General features: G+C 47.7%; 1 protein-coding gene across 11 annotated transcripts in view; it reads right to left on the bottom strand.

The window, feature by feature from the left end:
* OTOF (otoferlin) overlaps positions 1-21882 on the bottom strand; it is a 1069570-nt gene that overhangs the window by 517566 nt on the left and 530122 nt on the right. For all 11 annotated transcript variants that reach the window (XM_085613159.1, XM_085613153.1, XM_085613156.1 and 8 more), the window contains exon 4: positions 10450-10549. In XM_085613159.1, the coding sequence (XP_085469285.1) occupies positions 10450-10549 (100 nt within the window). The remainder of the gene's footprint in view (positions 1-10449; positions 10550-21882) is intronic.

The raw sequence follows: 21882 nt of genomic DNA, 5'->3' as shown, positions 1-21882 counted from the left end.
CGGAAAGCAGCATATTTATAACAAAGGTACTTTACTGTCTGACTGAGCCTTCCAAACCCTTCCCGACTTGTTCCCCTACCGAAAGAAGCTTACGTGCCCAGAATCACTTATGCAAATGGAACTGAACCAAGGTGTCTTAAATGCAATGAACGTCCCTGAGAGTGAGGTGAAGGGACGTGTATATGAAGATGGCTGCCGTTGGCACAATGCTCCCACTGGCATGCTTGTAGGGTGACCAGACATCCTGGATTTCCCCATACGGTCCCTGTTTTCAGAGGTCTGTCTCAGAATCCCGATGCTTTTGACAATTTTAGGTACATATACCGCTGTTCGGAAAGAAGGTACCTGTTCCCGCACAGCAGCATTGAAATGTGGAAGATGCTTCCACTTCCACAGGCGCCCCTGATGTCTGAAATGATTTGAGACGTCATCAGTGATATCATTTACTATGTCATGAGTGATGTAATATGTGACGTCATAAGCAGTGCATGGTGGAGGGGTAAGATATAGTTACTCAGGGAACTATAACTGTTGAATTTCAGTTTTTTTTGCTTTTAATGATAGTTTTTATATTATTACAAGGCCTAACTATAATGTCACTTTAATCTTTGATTTTTTCAACACATTTCTCTGGGTTTTTTAAAGTAAGCTAAAATTTTGGAACCTCTCCCAAGATTAACACTACTTTAACCTTTGTTTTGTGAGTGAAAATATATGTTACATTCACATATGTCCATTCTGTTTTCATTGTTATCCTTTAGTCCTACCTCTGTGTCTGCCCTGTCCCAAGTTTTGCTTTTAAAAATCTGCTCAGCCCACATGGTTGTTTTGTGGTGCCCTTCAAGAGTCTCCCCCTTCACTTCGTTTTTTCAACAAAGACCCCTGACCTGTGAAATGTGCAAGCATGTAATTGCCATTTGTCTTTCCGCAGACGGATAGCTTTATTTTTCTGTCACAGTCAGGCTGTATGCAGTATTAGAATATTGAAATGTTGGAAGCTCCATTGAAAACAATGGAGTGCTATGGGGTAATAATGGCTGGTATAAGCCCGGAGCTCCAACATTCCAATGCTTCTTTGTGGCTGTGAACAAAGGCTTCAGGGAGCCTGAGGGATTTTAATCCCGTTGCGCTACCTGAAGCCTTTGTTTTATTTGTTAGAACATTCTGCCCTCTAGTGGCAGAATGTTCTAATAGCCTTATAGCCCTTCCTAGCAGGGCTATACCGGCTATTAAAGTCCCGCTGCTTTGATAAAGTCCCTCGCCTTCGGCTCGGGCCTTTAACGATGCAGCGGGTCTTTAATAGCCGGTATAGCCTGCTACGGCGGGCTATAAGGCTATAATAAACAGCTGAGAAAGGCCATCTCTACTAGAAAAGTGCAGGCCACTGAGGAGCTCGGTACAGATAGTTCAAAGTGGAGAAGTCTTTGCAAAGTTTCAGGGAAAGCAGGATACGTGTATCAGATCATTGCTGCAGGTTTGTAAAGGATGAAAACTTCCTTCTTCTGAATACTTCTTTCAGAGTATTCGACCATCAGTTGTGAGCTCCTGTGCGGAGCTCCACAGAGGAACTTTCTCAGCCTTCTATTTCATGTTGTTAGCGGTTGTCAGTAGCCGCCACTACACGCCTGCACCACGTGCTGTGTACCTAATCGGAAAGCACACACTATTGGCTACCAAGTAGCGGCATTGTATGCAATACTTAACCATGTAGTAGCCTGGGCTTCTGTTCAGCCACTTGATTTTTGCTACTTTAGCACGTTTTTCAGTTGACATCAGGGCGCTATATTTTTTCCCGTTTGCATTTCCTATAGCATATTAATTGATTTATGATCTTTTATATAGATTTGAGAGGTAATAACTGTCAAAAAAAAGATTTTTATGACTTTTTTAGGATTTATATACAACAAGATTTTTTATTGCAGTTCTCCGATTTATTAGAAAGTGTATTGTTGTGGTTTTAATTAACTTAAACAATACCCTCCTTGCATCTGGTTGCTCTCTCTCTGTTGCACCTGTTTGCCCACTTTTGCTGCCTCTTCACCCAGCAGTTGATTGCTTCCCTCTGCCTGCTTGCTCCTTCCTTGGTCTCATCCCCAGCCATTCACTTTATGTCGGTCATTCCCAGGCATTCCCACTTGACTCACTTTTTTGTGTCCTTAACCTTGTTTCTTGTCTACCCTTTCTTCCCCTCTGCTCTCCCACCCAGGAAGGCTCTGGATTCTGCTGTTGGAATTGGCATTGCTTGTATACTTGTTGTGCAAGCACAGACAAGTCCAATACCGTAGGGCGGCCATTTTAGAACTCTATTTTTCACATTGTTTTGTTGAAGTTATACCATTCTAAGATGGCTGTCACATTAGGTCATGTTGCATCTACATGCAATGTGATACAACGTGGCAGCTATCTTGATATTATACTTTTTCTACTGTTTACCATTCTAGGATGGCCACTATGTTGCATCTCTACAAAATGTAGCATGACATGGTGGCCATTTTGGGATGGTTTAACTATGATAAGCAAAGAAAATATAGGATTCCGAGATGGCTGTCTGACAGTATTGGGCTGCTCCACACAAGCATTCTCAAAGCCAATACCAATACTGGCAAAGTGAGACCGATCGGCTGTGCCAGTGCTTGTTTTTGTATATATCGTTTAACATGGACCACAGAAATCACAGGATTTTGTGCCGACATAAATATGTAATACTCGCCGATGCTAAATAAGCCGCCATTGACTGCATTATTTACAATTTTCAACGAATAAGGTTTGTAGCTCAAGCAGATCAAAAGTTAGCAGAACTCCTTAGATAATTCAAGTTGCCACCTGACTCTTCGTGACTTTTAAATGGCCATCTCCAGCACTTAAGTTTTAAGGGTGGTTGCCAGTGTTGGGTACTGACACTAATTCTTGGGGACAGGGTCTTTTTTTTGTACAATTAGACTCTGACCAAAGAGCAAGAGAGAGACAAAGGCAGGTAAAGCAGGAAGAAGGAGAAGACAAAGATAGGAAATCAGTAGCAAAAGGACAAAGTAAAAATGAAAACGAACTTGCAAGTGTGCGATAAAGAGACAAGAAGTGCAGGGTGTCGTTCGCTTCTCTGGGAGGGGGGTTCTGTCTGGATTTCTCTCTCAAAATTGACTAGAAGCTGGTATGATGGTGGGATAGCGCTTCCAGAAATACAGAAATACTAGTGGGCGGCCCAACTCACCGTGGTTAATCACTAGGTTCATTTGCCCTCTGACGAACTGGCATACCAAATGAACCACCGCAACATGCAACCGGGGGGCTATCTCAGGGCGATATATGGAGGGGGTAAGGGGAGCTTGCTCTCCAGCCTGACTTCGGTCACATTACGAGCCTGGCAGGAGGTGTCGGCAGCACTGGGTTGGAGGGACAAACTCACCTGAGTGAGCCCATTGTGGGATTCTGCTAAACTGAGACTCTTAGAAAATCAGCACGGCTTCAACAAAAGGGACTTGATTGGCATTTCCAGGGTGGGAGACCTGTGGGTGGGGACAGACATGCTTCCCTTTGCCACCCTGCAAAGGGACTACCAACTGGTGCACTCTAAAGCCTTCTGATATCTCCAGGTCCGTCACGCGCTGAAGGATGCATTGCAGAAAGGGGACGAACTACCAGAATCTTCCTCCTGGAGGATAGACTGCTCGATGATTATATGAAAATAAAGGCAATATCCCTCACATACTGTAAAATCCTTAATAACTCAAAATTGTCCACAGAATATACTTTGCCTGCACCACACTAGACTGTTAGACTTGGCCCTTTTTGCAGAGTCATCCCAGAACCTTTTGCCTTCCTCCTGGTATTTTTTCTGACCTGGTTGGTGTTGGTGGTTTTAGGACTCTGGGCACTTTATCACTGCTGTCCAGTGTAAAGTGCATGTGCTCTCTATGGTAAACGTGATACAATTGGTCTACACCTGTTTGGCGTATTTAATTTACCTTTCAGTTCCCTGGAAAGTGGTATCTTCTCATATACCCAGGGCCAGTAAATTAAATGCTACTGGTGGGCTTGCAGCGCTGCTTGCGCCACCCACCAAAGTAGCTTTTCAAACCTGTCTCAGGCCTCTGCCATTGCAGGGCCTGCCTGTGCAGTTTACTGCCGCTGTGACGTGGCACATAAAGTGGGTGCCACGTCTGTGACTCCCCTTTTACTACATATCAGTCATCCCTAAGGTAGGCCCTAGCTAGCCCTATGGGCAGGGTGCGATGTAGGTAAAAGGTAGGACATGTGCCTTAACTGTGTGCATGTCCTGGTAGTGACAAACAGCCATTTTGGTTTCTCACTACTGTGAGGGTGCCCTCTCATAGGGATGTATTGGGGATTCCCTGATATGTGTTTCAGTGGTAATTCCTGACATGAGAGGGGTAGCGTGGTCAAGTTTGGTATATTTGGAATAGTGGTAATAAATGCTGAATAGTGGTGTTCGCAGATTTATTATCACTATTTTAGAAATGCCACTTTTAGAAGTTGGCATTCCTGTGTGCTATGTGTCTTTGTGCTTGTCTGTTGTGTATTGAATGTCTGGCTCTGGAGTGACAGAGGCTGGGGAGGTGCAGTGGCTCCAGAGGGGCTGGGTGAGTCAGTGCTAGGCTGAATAGGCCTGATCTGCATTTGTAGTAGTGGGAGGAGTAGCACCTGGACCTGAATAGGACTGTGCCTGCCCTACACAATGCTGTCTCCGCCCCCCTGTGGTGTGTCTGGGGCCAAGGCCTACACTAACAAAGGAGGTTGCTGTGCAATGTAAATAAAATGTTTAAGTGCCCCCCAGAACTGGTTTGGACTGGGCACAGTGCCCTGTGTCAGGGGGAGAACATAGATATTGGCAATATAAATATTGGGGCTGTGACCTCATGTGTGTGGCTTGCTTGGACGTCCGAAACGGTTTATGCGGCTATCACTCGCCCCTGATCCAGATACCCAGCTGGTTGTATCCGGTACACCACGCCTGAACGACCAACGGAATCAGCTAATATCTGTGCTCACCGGCGCACTTGATGGGCTCTTTGGAACCCCGTACTTGAAATTACACTGAGGTGCCCCTCCTTTAATCTCGACATACGGCCTTGCTCTTTATATGAAGAATGAGCCTTGAACCTGTTGTACCATTAATCTCCAGGAACGCATCCCTTTGAGTCTCTTGAGACTCTGACCCCCTCTACGAACAGAGGGGGATAGCAAAGCCACGTATCCCAACAAAGGTGCTATATTGTGTCCCCCACGATTATATCAACCTCTGCCCTGACTAAGGTGTAGCCCCTTGTGGTCCCAACACCGAAACGTGCGTTGGCTCTATTTGTCTTCTGTCTATTTGGATACCCTGCCTCCCCCCACGACTGGGGGCACATGAGTAACTGTTATCCCTTGGAAATATCATTTCCTGAAATCCATCTGTTCCAAGTTATTTATGAACTGACAAATTTGGATCCTTTGTTTATTAAATTTATGAGTATGTTGTGGGAATGAATGCTAGTATGAATGTTTGATGTAGTGTGGGACCTATATATTTTTAGCTGTATTCTATTGACTATTATCCTGAATTTCTGTATTAAAATAAATTGATGCTTTGTATCTTATCCTATTCCTGTATAACTTTCTCATTGTCAGCCTCCTTGTGTGTCTGCACATTTAATCCTGGCCCAATTTTTGGGCTTACTTATATGCGTACTCTGTAGGCAGTTGGTTCTACTTCGTTGTTAGTGTGTTTCAATTTTCCCCTGCACCTCCTGCCTACCCATCTGTCCCTCAGGGGTCCCCTTTACATTGGATTGCTTGGAACAGGAGACTGCGTGGGACCAGGAGGAACCACCATGGACCTGGGCTGCAGGAAGTGCTGACCTGCTGCCTTTCTAGGGCTAGGGGGAACTACCACTCTGCCTAAGGGAATCCTGGCCTCCCAGAGGACACTTTGCTGGTGGGCCCTTGTGGTCTCCCACGACTTGTGGCTTGCCCCACATGATTTGTGACAGCACGTGGTGAGCGCTGTGTTATGCCTCTCTTCTCCCTTCCTGCACTGAACCCTGTGTAACGTACAGCGGGGGCTCTGCTGACGTAGCCCGTGCTATGTTGAGCGCATCTACAAGGAAGTACAGGCGGGTGCCTACCCCGCATTGTTGTGACAAGAGGAGAGAGGAAGTACTGCGTGTATTAATCAATGCGGCCAAAGCCGCACAAGAAGCTTTGCTTTGCCTCGGCGGGTCGCCGTAGTCACCAGGGTCCGGAGACATTGGTGGTCTAGGAAGAGACACGGGTGAGTTGCACCCTTGCCCTCATTTTAGCCCCTGCCTGTTAGGGCCAGTACTCTGCTGCGTTGGCAGCCCGGTGGCCAGTTTGAAGGCCTCAGGATAGTTGAGCCCGGACTTTGCGGGACAGAGGGCATTGTGGGGAGGCCCAAGACGGGCCCCCGAGATTAAGGCCAGTAGGCCTGATGGCCGTCCCCCTATGTTTAGATGGGGCCAGAGGTGCTATGGTGCAGTGTATGCCTAAGTGGCGCATAAGGGGTTATGAAATGATGCATTACTGATGATCTTTCCTGCCTAATGTGGTTATGCTAAGTGCCTCTTGCCAGTAGTTACTGGTTGTTTTTATTTCACTACTAATGAGTTCTAATGGTGATGACAGTGGCCCGATTGGCCCTGTAAGTGTATATAATCCCCTGTAAAGTCATACAAGTGCCAGGTGGCACAGTGCATATGTGTGGTTACATTCTAATGTGTTTTATGAGTAATACAACGGCTATTTGACTATAACCTTGTGTGGAGTTTCTTTTGTGGTGTGCCTAGTGTGTCGCTGCTGTGTGAGTGTGCTGCACAAACGATTTACACATTGCTTCTGGTATAAGTCTGACTGCTCTGCCAAGCTACCAAGGAGGTGAGCAGGGGTTATCTTCGGTGCATAGCTCCCTTGCCCCTACTAGAGTGGTTTGTTTCTGTCTGGCTTAGGTGCTTGCCCTAGCCAACCAGAAATCCCATTTCTAACAGTTTGAATCGACGCTATGCCCTAGGGCGAGGTCTTCAATGTGTGGGACACGACCCCCAAGGGGGCCCTGGAGTCATGGAAAGGGGGTTGTGCATTCCAGGGCGCACTTCTGCCTGGACTCGCGAAAAAGAAAACCGTCCCCAGAAAGTTCATCATGAATTAAAATACTTCAAGCTGCAATGCCATTCAGGGAGTGTTCTCTTGTGCTGTGACACCCGAGCTGATCAGACAGCTAAACAAGTTTTCCTTCTAGGATGCCTGCTTGCCTGAAAGGAATGGAAATATGTGCTACGAGTTAATCTGAAAATGTAAAAGGCAATTTGCAGCTGTAAAGGATGCTTGGGAGCCGGTACTGGCTTTCATTGATTAAATCACTGGAAGATTTGTGATGAGCTGTGAAGTGTGTGCCTCTAATTGTAAATATATTTACATAGCGCTTACTATCCCGGAAGAGGTGTTGAAGGTCAGTAAAGAGCAAGAAAAAAGGGAAAGCCGGGGTAGGGCGGGCAGGCTGGAAAAGAAATTGTGGTGAAATGTGTTTAATATTGTTTCCCCACCATAAAAATGATTTGCTGTGGGAATTGGGGACGTTTATAGTTGCCGAGAATGAGGCATACCAGTTTCTGGATATTTTTGTCAGGAGGGGGTCCTTACGCCTAAAACATTTTTGACAGAGGGTCTCGGCATCAAAACGTTTGAAGACCTCTGCACCTGGGGATGCAGGTAGGAGGGTACCTTTTCCACATGCTGTGGGGTTTCCCGGCGCTACAGAACTACTGGGAAAAGGTGATGTTCTGTATTCAGAATATATGCAACATTATGGTATCCAAATCGCCAAATTGGTATCTTTTGAATATATGGGAAGAGATAGATCTAAACAGTAAGGAACGGCTCTTGGCAACATTAGGATTTATGGTTACCGAAAGAAACATCGCTAAATTATGGAGGGCCGCACTGACCCACACACTGAATGAGTGGAAAATGGACATGGACTGGTGCATGTGAGGGGAGAGGGAAGTCTAAGAGAGTAAAGGCTGTCCCAATAAGAGGATTAAGGTGTGGGGGAAGTGGAATGCATACCGTGGGATGATCTGCACCGTTGGCGCAGAAGGGGCTTATGGGGACACTCTCGGAGGGTCCAATTGGAGTAAGAAGACCTATAGGCAGATGGGGGAGGCTAAGATATATGCTAAATGTATTTATTATTTTGATTTGCCCAAGATCAGACTATGGATCTAACATTCTGTCATGAGTAGAATTGTCATTTCACTGCTATGTTTATTTTCTGCAATAAAAAGAGTTATAATAAAAATAAAAGAAGTTTAGGGTGAGGGAAGAAAGATGCATGGGACAGAATCAAGACTAAACAGCTCTGGTATTCCGTGATTCCAACATTCAGCAGCCCAGACAGTGGGCTCCTAAGACACATTTTGGGCCCAAGAACTAATATTGTTTGCAGATCAAGTGCTCCCCACCTTTCATAAATCTCTACAACTACATTGGGGAGCTGCTAAATGAAACATCGTAGGGTATTTACGCCACGGCTTTTCTCTGCGAGATAGACAGGACAGTATTCTTGTGAACAATAGCATCAGTTGTAGGTCATAACAGTAGATGCTGAATGTGTAAACCAATTTTCTGTATTAAGAAACCTCTCTATTTTCGAATTCAGTGGATCCACTTGGAATCAATGTCCATGAGTGTTCACTTACCATAATGTTATGATAATAATGCCACAGAAGGTACCAAGCCATTGGCTGTCTCTTGCCAGATAATTAAGTCAACCTTTCTGTATAATTGGTTCTTACATGGCCGCATAATTCCAATAGCCCTGAGAACACAATAGTCTACAAGGCAAATCAGTGCTGTTCACTTCTGTGCTGTCCTCTATGGCAGCACTGTTCATTAATTGGGGTTGGTACAGTGGATGGCTCCCAGTGCTTCCCAGAAGGATGTGGGGTTAAAGGGATAATAGGTGAAAGGATAGATTGTTCTAGAGTGTGGGGCTTGACTGTGAAAACACTGTGGGTCATGTTGGTGTTTCTGCCTCCACCATCTTACTTGCAAAGCAGCCAAGGGGCTCCTTATTGGCCAAAGACACTTCCGGGGCTTGTCATTTAGCTTTTCCCATCATTAGTGTCAGATTAAATATCCCAGCATGCTAGGTGCTGTAAGCGTATAGCCAGGTGGTTGAAGGTGGTACATGGCGTAAAGCCACGTTGTTGAAGGTGGTAATCATGACGTTGAACCACGGGATAGTTGTGCGTATGTTTGTTCGAGCAGAGGGAGCAAGGGGATCAGGGTGTGAGCCGCTCTGCCCACAGCCTCGCTGGTCTGCTGCCACTCATAAAAGTGAACTGATGCACATCAGAACTTCAGAGTCGCTGAGTGGACCAGCAGATCCACACCCTACTCTGTCTTTCACAAGTTGCGCCCTCTGTTAGTGAGCTCCCATTGTCCTGTATTGTATGGATGGCCATGAGACAAATATACAACAAGCGAGACTAAGGAAACATTGTAGAAGAAAGAGGGACATTCCAAGTATTGTGTATAACTCTTTGGTGCCTTGTGGTTCCGTGTTACTCATCTTAGAAATAGGTGTCCTGATTTACAAAGTTTTTGTGTCGGGTTTGCATTTGTGTTTTTTACACAGACCCTATGGAAAATCTAGGTTGATTTTTACAAACAAAAGTAAATAGTGATTTGCTTTGGTTTGCAACCAAAAGTAATGCAATGCACTGCCTTGCTATACTTTATGTAAAGGGGTGTTGTTCCATTGGTGGTGCATGGGTGTTTCCATGCATTCACCCCTGAAATTTGATGCAAATCCACATCTCCAAAGACTTATACACATGGATTTGCCCTACAATTCTGCACCTCCCTAAGGCTGGCATAGCAAGGAGAAATATTTTTGTTTCTCCTCGTTTTTACCCTTATTGCTTAAAAAAGGAAATTGCCTGATAACATAGTTTTGGGGAGTATAGTACCCAATCCTGCTCAAAAATGATTCTGATCACATAGCAGAGATTCTTGCACTATGACGCAAGGGTGCATCTGTTGGTGCATAAGTACTGAACGTACGCCAGCACAGGGCGAGAGCAGAACTGCGTCACTTCTTTGTAAATAAGGTACAGATTTTCTCTCTTCAGTTCACACAGCGAAACACCTTTGCTTGCTGCCCTGTGTTGCACCATCTCTTTTAAATCTGGGTCTGGATCTCCATGATTTGCTGACCCTGTACGGTGTACTTTACCCTCTTTGGTAGTATATCATTGTCCTGCTAACATTGTATATGTAATAATTTCCATCCACAAATGGCAAGGTGGCCAAAGGTTTTGGAATGAAATTGCCAAATGTTCCTGGTGAGAGGGCACCCATAGGAGTCATTGACCTCTTTCTACTCAGTATCAACCACAGCAATGATGCCGATGAACACACAGGAAGTCTTACCCGAATGGCCGAGTTGTTGTCGTCTATCAGCGTGTCCGACACCTCCAGCTGTGCTTCCTCCACCACTTTCTGCAGCACCATCCTGAAGGTACCAATGAGTCTGTGGAAGTAAGAGAGGATGCTGTGAGCAGCTGCACTGAAGGAGAAGGTTCATACACAGACGCCAGTCAAAGGATTCCCTATAGCCTGAACCCCACAATGGGGCTGCGAGTGCTGTTTGTGGGGTCACCTCACTGCCAATAGTGCCCTGGGTGATCAGCTCTTCTGCCTCGCACCACAACCAGACCTACTCATACAGCCTGAAGGAGCAGTAGCTTTGTAATCATCTACAACAAAATGTGCCACCCATGACCAAGTGTCAAACTTGGTACTCAAGAACTGCAGGGCACCGGCAAGCAGCTGAAACCCTGCTTCTTATCAATATAGCACTTTATAGCAAAGACTTGCTTCAAAAACCACTGTAATCTTTGGAGGTGTGGGTGATAGGGTCTGACTTGTGCTGTTCAGGATTGAGCCATACAGGGTGTTGGAAGATGGTAGTCAGTGGGGTTAGGGTGGACTCCTGGAGTGCAGGGACTGGGGCATTGTCTCCCTTGGTGTCCATGAGTGCGTACACTGTAGACCGGATGGTGCTGGTTGGGAGGAACAGTTTGAGGGGTCATAGCTGGTACCAGACCTTCGGGGAATCCTAGAGCACATGAGCTCTAAATGAGAAGTAAGGATGCATAGACATACAAAGCGGCTGCTGTTGGTTCGAAGGGTGGACGACAGCCCTTCCAGGGGTACATTAGTGGGCACAGTTCTATTTGAGACAGGAGGTAGACACTCACGTCCATATTTATGAAGCCTTTGTGTACTTCAGGGTGATTTTCACAGCCTTGTGTGGTTTTGTAAAGAAAAGGAATGGAATGCAGCTGCTTGTGCTGTGTTACGGTGCTTTTCAAGCTGGAATTCCCATGCACCCACCCATGGATTTTGGCTCATTCCCAGATTTAATAAAGCTAGCAAATATGGAAATGCGCCTTCCCCAGTGAGGAGTAGCGCAGAGAAATATCTTTCCTCATCATTTCTTCTTTCCATGTGTGCTGTATTATGCAGCACGCATAGAAGAGGGATATGCTGCTAAGGATTGTTTTTGTGCAGGGTGGAAGGTACAATCCTGCTTGTACTACAGGTGTCCTTGCATCTTCGCTGGAGCGCGGCTGCACACAGAGCACCAGCACAAGGAGAGAGCAGAAATGCTCTGTAGCTTTGTAAATAGGGGGCATTTCTGTGGTCTCATTCTGACACAACACAGTGCAGCAGCTTTGCTTGAAAGATTAGTAAATAAGCCCCTCAGAGGTTCCATGCCGAAATGAAAAAACTGTGGGTCTGGAACAGTAACTCAAGGGGACTCTTTAAATGACCGGTTTGAGTTGGACTTGTAGGAGTAACACCGGGCGTTTTGTTGGCTGCTGGTGCACGGATTGTATGCCGCACAAGGGATATTTAAATGCACTGTTTGGCAACAATTTCCTCATATTTTTTGCAATCATTGACTGCATTGCTATGTACTCCTGACCTCTTCCTGCTCTTTCATTGGCTGTACAGTGACTTGGCATAACTCTTGCGGTAACAAAACTAAGGGCCAGCTGTGACTGGAAGTTCTTACATTTTGAAAATGGTGTGATTCTGAGTAACAACTTAACATAACATAACATAACACAACATAATATAAGTTCTATTTGTATTTGTAAAGCGATTGCTCAGTTCCAAGGGGGCATGTGATGCTGTATGATAGATGTTTCCTTTTGTTGCTAATCATTTTATCAACCTTGGAAGGATGAAAGGCACAATAGATCTGCTGGGATTAAAGTATGCGAACATGGGGTCTAACACAGACCTCCACAACGTATGCATCAGAAAACTGCGACACAGACTACTGAGCCACCCTCCCCCCCTCCATTGAAGATTGTAGCAGATCATCAGAACTTTCTGAAGCTGCTGATAACCTGATTAGATTGATTGATGTGAAAAATAGTTCACTCGGAAGCATAGTTCCCAGTAGTTTTAAGCTGTCTGTGGCAGGCCCATTATAAGGAGGAGCAGCCAATGGTATTTCACTCCATGCTCCACTCTTTCAGGGCCCGACGCTGCAAAATGTATTTATATATCACAAAAGCAGGCCTGGCCTGTTTTTGTTGTATATTCTCACTAAGGCATTTAGCCTTAGCTGCTACCAGGTGCTGCCATAAGACCAAAGAAGAAACCCGCATCATGGGGCATATTTACTAAAAAATGACGCATCGTGGCGCTGCCAGCCATCTTGCTGTGCTGAGCTGCGTCAGTAGGAAAGTGCAGGGACGTGTCGTATTCACAGCAACACGACACATCCCTGTGCTTTCCTCTGTGCTGGCGCACAACTGACTGCCTAGCGCCAACGCAGGCACCCTTGCACCATGGTGCAAGATTAGACCAGATTAGATTGCATTTATAAAGCGCAGCGTTTGCCCAAAGGGCATCTTGGTGTTAGCGGCAGAACTGCAGGAGCCAGCAGAGCAAAAAACACAACAGGAAAGAAAAGATCAGCAAGGAAAATAGTAGCGAGACGAGGAGAAAAGCCAGGTTTTTAGCTGTTTTCTAAAACTGATCAGGTTCGGCCGAGACCTGAGGTTCAGTGGCAGTTGCTTCCACAGTATAGCCGTGGCAGGTATAAAGCTTCTACCGCCCCAAGAAGCTTCATACATCCCAGGCACTGCCATCATCCTAGATGAAGCTGAGCACAAACATCTGTTAGGAGAATGCCATCTCATTTGATTCTGTAAATATTCAGGGCCAGTTCCACGGAACAAACTCATATTTTTTGAGATTTTTCAACAGCCAGACTGCTGCAAATTACAGCCTCTGAAGCTTTTTGTTAACAAACCTTGTTGGGCGGCTAAAAAGATGGCATTAAGAAATCAAGCTGCAAAAACACCAGGGAGACCACCACTGTGACTTGAAGATTGATGGGAATAAATGGCATTTTTTTAATAAGTTTTCAAAAGATCGAAACACGATAAGGTCGAGTGATTTATTTGATCTTTGTAAATAAGTTTAGAGTCAAGAGCACTCCAAGGGGCATATTATCAAGGGCAGTTTCGCTGCTTTAGCGGCACTTTTTGCCGCTAAAGCGGCGATATTCTTATCTTATTCGCATGTTAGCAGCTGATTTTCTAACGCTACACATCTTAGTGATATACATCGCTAATGAGATGCAAAGTAGGCGTTCCTTACAATTACTTCATTGAAAAATGTCGCAAACACAACTTCGCTGTATTATCAACGCTGCCCCGGACCCGCGTAGCAATGAGAAAAGGCGCGCTAAGCCCCCATTAACGCATGATCCTAACGCCTGAATAAAACCTGACTTACTATTATTGCCTATGGGAGGTGGATTGTATGGTTAAGTACACACTCCCCTATTACCAAGCTTTTAATTAGCGCTGTGAAATCATCGCTGGATTTCCAACGCTAATGAGGATTATCGCAGTCTATCGCTGGATTGTCCTTCACCTGTTAGCAAAGCGTTGCTAATACGCCGCTAACACGGCGATGTAATTCAGCGATAGAGGGCGATAATGTAAAACGCGCTAAGCGTGTTTTGCAATATTTATCACAGTTTGTAGATAATATGCCCCCAAGATTTTTGACCTTGGGAACTGATGATGGAAGAGGGGCCACCAGGAGGAATTCCAGAAAGACAGATTTTTTTTTTTGAATATCTTTTTATTAAACATAAACAGCATACATTTAGGTAGGATCAAGTGACATGGCAAATACATTTGGGCATCACGGATAGTAAGGACCCTTTCGAACAGGTGATCAGGTATCAGGGAGACAAAGACTCATCCTCTGAGGGGACCACAGGGGCTGCACATATATGTCCCCGGAAGACATTCCACTTACACCACACAGCATATCATTTCCTAGGACAGCCCCATGCCACATAGACCATTTTCTCCCTGAACATACACCAGTTTAAGTTGTTTATCCAGGTGACCAACGTCGGCGCTGTGCTCGCCCCCCACATTTGCGCTATATCACGCTTCGCCACTGTTAGAATCCGGGTTCTCTGGTTGGCACAGGTAGGTACTTGTGTCAAGCAGGGAACCTTTCCTCCAGTCAGGGTAGGGGGGTACACTCCAACAATAACCCCTGCTCACCCTCTAGGTAGCTTGGCGCAAGCAGACAAGGCCTATCTCAGAGCGTTTAGGTTAAGCATTTGTGAACACACACACAGTAACTCAGTGACAACCCCACAAATGGACTCCACACTGGGATATATAAAAAATAACACTTTATATATATAGTTTAGGCTTAGCACAAGACCAGATAACGTTTAAATGGCCCACAATACTTACTAGACAAAGAGTTCTTGGGTTTAGCGTAGTTTTAAAGTTCTGTGCGCTTCGTTCCTTTCCGTACGCTTCGTACGCGGTAAAAACTGCTTGGGAACGGGTCCCACACGCACTGTAGGCGCTTCGGGATGAAGCGTACACCCTACGGTGCGAACAGGCACAGTACCTTTATCTTTTGGTGAGTTCGTCACGGATGCTGCGCTGACATCAAGCGCGATGTACGGTGCGTTGTCCTCCTGGTGCGATGCGTACTACGGTACGTTAGACCTTGGGCGTGCAGGGCTTCAGGGTACGGTGCGTAGGTACAGTGCTTTCAATGTTCGTCGCGGCGTTCGTGCCGTACCGGGAGATCGGCAATCTTGAGTTGAAATGCTGGACACAAGCGAACAATACGCTCCGCTCAGGGGAGATGTACGTGACTACCGTACACACCGCAGCCTTTCCAAAGCAGGGGAAAGGAGCGTAAGCTGGGCAGTACGGTTCGTAGGGGATAGAAGCAAGTAGGGCTCGCAGTCCTTCCGTTACGGTGCGAGCTACGGCTCGTAGGGGCCTCAGACGCTTTGTTCGGGCCGGACAGCGGAATACCAGCTTGCAGGGGGTACGCTGCGATCAGCGAGACGTGCGCAGCAGTTCGAGTCGAAGATGCGGGAAAAACAGTCCGTTTTCCAAGGCGATCTCACGGCGGTGAAGTCCACTGGACCTGGGACTTCGTTCAGGGGGCAAGCTCACTCACAAGCCCTTGGAGATCTCTCAGCACAAGTCAAATAAAAGTTTCTTGAGTCTTTTCTTCCTCTTCTTCAGCAGCAAGGCAACCACTGCAGGCCAATCCCCCAGGTCAGGGACAGTACTCCTCCATGCAGCTTTTCCAGTTCCTTCAGGTCGGACAGAGGTTTCTACTTGGCAGGACAGGATCTAGTTTCTTAGAAGCAGGGCTCCTACATTTATACCACAAATCCTTTGTTCTCTCAGGCCAGGGGGGCCCTAGCCTAGTTCAGTCCAGTCCTGGAGCACTTTGTTGATGCGATGCAGGCTTCTTCTTTCAGGGTGCAGGGCAGAGCCATCAGACGCTCAACAGGGGGCGGAGCCAGTATTGTGGTGGCAGAGCACAGCCCTATTCAGCGTCCAGGTGTACTCCTCCCACCCACCTACCTGCCAATCTTCCTATTCACCACCAGGCTACCTAGCCCTGCCCATCTGGGTTTCCCCAGCCCTGTCACTCACACAAGCCAGACAGCAGATACACATCACGCAGAGGCGGACTGAAATGGTTAGGCAAGCAAAGGCCAACTTTCTAAAAGTGGCATTTGCAAACGCAGAATATTAAAATAAACCTTACTAAAAGATGTACCTTATTATTCTGAGTTCAGGCATACTAAACTCGATTTTCTACCACGTTCCCTGGGTCTGTTAGGATCATAGGATGTAACAATCTTAACTGCCCATTCTGGCTTATGAGGACAGGGTAGCCTTACAATAGTGAAAAACGAAAATGGCTGTAATTCACTATTAGGACATGCCACACACATCAGGGCTTGTCCTACCTTATGCTACAATGCACCCTGCCCTTGGGCCTACCATAGGGGTGACTAACATGAAGTTAAGGGAAGGTTTAGGGACTGGCAAGTGGGTGCACTTGCCAGTCAGCATGGCAGTACCAGACTGCACGCAGGTTCTGCAATGGCAGACCTAGACACATTTTACCAGGCCGCTTCTGTGGGTGTCACAACCAGTGCTGCAAGCCCACCAGCGGCATTTGTATTTACACGCGCTGGCACTCCTGGTGCACTTTACTGGGGTCTGATAGTAAACCAAATAAGCCAATCATGGAATCCAACCAACAGAAACATTTTACCTAGGGAGCACTTGCACGGTGGCACTGGTTGGCAGTGGCACCGTGCTCTGAGCGGCCAACACCATAAAAACACATGAGGCACAGCGACAAAAAAGTGGAAAGGAGACTCACGCCAAGGTGCCAGGTCTAACAGCCACCATTACACCCAGGGTAGCCCAGAGCCTCTCTGCACCCGTCAGATCAGTGGGTTCCCAAACATTGAGGAGACACCATTTGGTCTCTGGGTGTATGTCTTTATGCAGTACTTCCCGCATGATATCTTGCAGCCCCCACCAGTACTCCTGGATCTGTTCACACTCCCAGAGTATGTGTAAAACGGTGCCCACCTGGCCACATTGTCTTTTACAATCTCCCTCCTCTCCTCTTCCCATATGTACCAGCTGGGGCCCAGTAACATGCGTTCTATGTAAAACTGTTGCACCAGGCGCAGTCGGGCGGAGATCGCCACATCACGGGGTGAGGCTACCGCCTCACGCCACTCCTCGTCATTGAGCTCGAGGCCATCTCTTTTCCAACATTCCCGTAATCGGTCAAGAGGATCCAGGGTATTATTAATCAATTTTTTATAGGTAAGCGAAATTGCTTTCTGTGGGAGATACCCATCAAGTAACCTGTCTTCCAGCGGCGACGACACAGGAAGGGCAGAGCCCTTCTGCAGGGTTGTCACCAGGGCGTGGCGGATATGTAAATAACGGAAAAACTCTGAACCGGAGAGTTCGTATTGTTGTTGGAGTGTGTCAAACTCTACCATCTTCCGATGAGGTCCCATTTGTCAAATCCCTTATAGGAACGCAGGTTACCCAGCTGTTCAGAGTCCCACAAGGGAGTTGCCAACATGAGTCTACGGTCCCAACCCAAACTTTTATTAGCTACATGCCAGATCTGGACAGAGTGCCTGGTTGGACCAGTCAAGGGGAGTTTTCTGGGATTCGAGTATAGGGCTTTGTTGTAGTGCCCGCCCGGCAGCAGCCACCTATCCATGGTGTATCCCGGGTCATCAGGCCTCCGGTAGGTCCCCTGATTAATGGCAGCGAGGTGGGAAGCCCAGTAGCATTTCCTAATGTCGGGGAGACTTATGCCACCGTCATACCAATTTAAGACCAGTTTATTAAGGGCTATTTGGGACCTCACTTCCCATAGCAGTTCCCGTTGCAGGCCTTCAATTTCCCTACAGTACCGAGCAGGGACCAAATCAGGGTAATTTTGCAGGGCGTATAGAAAACAGGGCAGGGACCTCATTTTGAATAGGGCTGCCCTGCCCAGCAATGAGAGCGGGAGTGTCTTCCAGCTGGCTATATTTCGTCTCAGCCGTTGCAAGGGCGGGAGCAGGTTTCTCTCATAACGGAACTCGGGGTCCGCAGTGACAAAGATCCCCAGGTAGCGAAAGCCATCCTGCATCACTTGCATGGGGCAATCCATGGGCAGCACCGGCGAGACGCCTGCTGGGATATAGATGAGCGATTTGCTTTAATTATTCGAGTAACCCGAGTATTTACCAAAGGTGGTGAAAATGTTCAATACACATCTGAGAGACATCTTGGGGGAAGCTAGGTAGAGGAGTATATCATCGGCATAGAGCGAGATGTGGTCCTCCCAATCTGCCGACCACCTCAGTCCCTGTATCGCCGGGTCCCTGCAGATCCAGGCAGCCAGTGGCTCCAAGGAGAGGGCAAATAGCAGCGGTGACAATGCACACCCCTGACGGGTTCCACGGCTCAGTGTAAATGGATAAGATCATTTATTGTTGATCACCACCTGTGCCAAGGGCTCAGATTAAAGGAGTCTAATTCATGGGTATGAAAACGGCCCAAACCCCATTTTGGCGAGGACAGTGAGAAGGTATGGCCATTCAATGGTATCAAAGGCCATGGAGGCGTTCAAGGAAACAATCACGGCCTCCTCTTCGATGGTATCAACCCTCCCTAGCACTCCATGCACCCTCCGCAGATTTAGGGCAGTATTTCGGCGGGACATGAAGCCCGATTGATCTGGGTGTACCAAGTTACTGTTCACCCGGTGAGATGCGTGACCAAAAGTTTGGTAAGGATTTAGGTTCTGCATTAAGGAGGGAGATGGGTCTATAGGAGGCACATTTCTCTCTAGGTTTACCTTCTTTACGTACCACGACCAGTGACGCTAGATGCTGGTCTGGTGGGAGTGCCCCCATCCTGTTACTCTCTTCAAACATGGCTCGTAGATGCGGGGCTATTTTGTCTGGGCGGAGCTTGAAAAGTTCGATTGGTAGTCCGTTTGGGCCTAGTAGACCGGAGACTTCGGATTGCTTTTGCAATTTCATCATTTATGATCTCACTATCTAGGAAGCTCTTATCCTCTTCAGAGATGGCGGGGATGCGAATTTCCCGGAGGAGATCCTTAGAGTCCTCCTCGAGGAAGGGCGAAGTTGACTGATACACTGTGCTATAGTGCGCAGCGAACTCACAATTTTGAGGCGATCTGTGATTATTCCACCCACATCGTCAGTTAGTTCTGGGACAAGCCTGTTAGTCCTTTCTTTCCGGACAAGCCAGGCAAGCAGCTTCCAGGCTTTGTCCCCCCATTAATACACTCTCTCATCTCTCTCCTCCCCCCAGGTTCTGGCCCTGTTGGTAGCAATGCCTGTATATTCGTCCCTCTTTAATTTTAACAGGTGTGCTTTTTCTGGACTGGTGTCCTCGACAAGACTCCCCTCCAGTTGGAGGATCTCGTCCTCCACAGTCTCATGTTCTTTTCGTTGTTCTTTCTTGACTCCAGCAATAAGCAATGAATACCGATTTGAACGCCTTCCACAATATTTGGGGGGATTCGACTGAACCCTGATTTTCCTGAAAGTAGTGGTCCATGGCTCGCAAGAGTTTTTTACGGACCATCGGGTTGCGTAGAAAGCAGGGGCTAATGGGCGCCACTGTTCCCACCCGCGTGTCTCCCAGGACCAGCCGGGCCCATATAGGGGAGTGGTCGGAGATGCCTTGGACAAGGTGTCGGATCTCTTGAATGTGGATGAGTTGAGATGCCGGAGTAAGTAGGTTAGTCAATTCGGAAAAAGCTATGATGTGCCCCTGAGAAAAAGATATGCTGGATGCCGTGGGGATGAAACGTTCTCCATATATGGGGATGAAACGTTCTCCATATATCTGAGAGGTCGAAAGCCTCCAGCAAGTCAGGAAGCCAACGATACGAGGGGGCTAAATCCTGAGGAGGGTGACAATCCATGGAGCCGGAGGACACCACAATGAATTTCGACAAGCCCTTGGGGCATAGTTGGTTGAGTATTAGATCCCCTACAAACTGATCAGGAGCCTGCCCCTCCGCCTTTACTGACACCCCAATAATTCTTACATTATTGCGTCTGGAGCGCCCCTCATAGTCGTCCAACTTGTTCTCTGCGAACTTTCTGAAAGTTTTCAGGTCTTGGAATTCGTTTTGGAGTTGTGAGACGTCATCGACAAGGCTGGTTGAGGTCACCTCCAATTGCTGGACCTTTTCAATCATTTTGGTGTGGTGTGCTCGGATGAGCGTCATCTCCACCGTGATTGCATCTGTCCGTTGCTCCATAGACGTTCGAACTCCTGTGATTGCTTTCATAACGTCCTTTAGGGTAAGTCCAGGGGGTCCTCCTCCGATCCCTTTGTTGGCTTATCCCGGAGAGGTGCTCGGGCATGGTTGCCTTTGGGCAGGTGTAGCGATCCAGCTTATTTTGCTGCGTAGTCTTTGGGCCTCTCCCTCCCGACATCTCGTCCCCCTGAGGGGGGAGTCCTCTTCTCAGTCCGTCTCTGTTCTGGGTCCCGCTGGCGTAGTCTGCGACTTCCGTCACAGTGTAGTGGGAGCGTAGGCGGATCAAGTGTGTGCCCACCTTGCAGCAGCCCCACAGGTCAAAACCACAGCGGCACCACTATTGCACCTCCAGGGTGGAGGGGTCATCCGGCATAGGTGACTCATGGGCGGGCCCCCAACTCACACCCCGGATTATACTCTAGCGGGTCCTCACTCCTGCGTTTCAGGCAATTGGTGGCCTCTTTATCTCAGGGACCCTCTGAGCGCTGGGTCTCACCTTTACGAGGCCAGTCGCGCCGGTCTCCCGACCAGCTAAGGTAGTGTTCCGCTCTGAGGCGACAGGAGCACCGCCACACCGGCGATCTCAAGCGCGGGGGGGCTGGATGGTCCATGGGTCTGCTCACCTCCACTCAGCCATCTGCTACTTTTCGGGGGAGCCCCCCTGGAAAGCAGGCCACGGGACTATGGGGAGGTGTGAGATGTCACCGGCACCTTCTCTCGGGGCCAGCAGGCTCTCAGCGTTGCTGACTTCAGGGGCCGCCGCCACTCCTCAGCGATGTATGTTGCCTGGGAGGAAGATCCCACCCCCACGCCGAGGTCCTCTTCTCTCCACCTGCTCAGGCCCCAGGCCGCGGTGTATCGTGGCGCGCCGACCGCACTGCCATGCACTGTCGGCGGCTCCGGCCATCACTACAGGTCCCGGCTTGCCGCTCCGTGCAGGCCGCAATTTATGGAGCGTACAGCGCTGCCACCGGGAGTTCGGCGGACCTGATTTTCGGGTCAACAGAGACCGGAACTCTTCAGGCAACTTTACCCCTACAGGGGCACGGATAGATTAGATGGATCGGTGGTTTTCGGGCGAGGGCACCGGAGCTACTCTTTTCCGCGGCCCTCACGCAGCCGTGCGTAACTACGTGCCTCCAGAAAGACAGATTTGATCCAAAAAGAAGCACATTTGTCTTATCGGAGTTTAATTTTAAGCAATGTCTGTCAATCCAGTTGCCTATGGCAGACATACAGTTGTTAAATCTTTTAGCAACCTCTTCAACTTTGAACTGGATAGAGAAGAAAATGTGTGTGTCGTCAGCATAAGATATTGTACAAAAACCATAAGATCTAATCAGAGTAGCACGAGAAGCTGCGCAAATATTAAACAGTGTGGGGCTTAGGGAAGGTCCCCGCGGTACCATGGCGCAAGCGTGCCTGCATTGCAGGGATGATTGTTTTCGTGCAGGAAGGCTTACCTTCCTTCACAAAAACAATAATTGATGGTGTTTTTCTCCTTCTATATGTGCTCCAGGTATATCTCCTCGCTATGCCACTTTAATGCCTCCACGGGGGAGGCGTTAGAATCTGACGCATTTTCAGGTTTGCGGAAATCTGTAAATCTGGGAATGGGTCAGAATTCATGGGTGTTGCGTGTGAGCACCC

This window comes from Triturus cristatus, chromosome 6 (assembly GCF_964204655.1).
Source record: "Triturus cristatus chromosome 6, aTriCri1.1, whole genome shotgun sequence".
NCBI lineage: Eukaryota > Metazoa > Chordata > Amphibia > Caudata > Salamandridae > Triturus > Triturus cristatus.
Note: the sequence above shows the minus strand (reverse complement) of the source record. Positions and strands in the feature narration are given on the sequence as shown.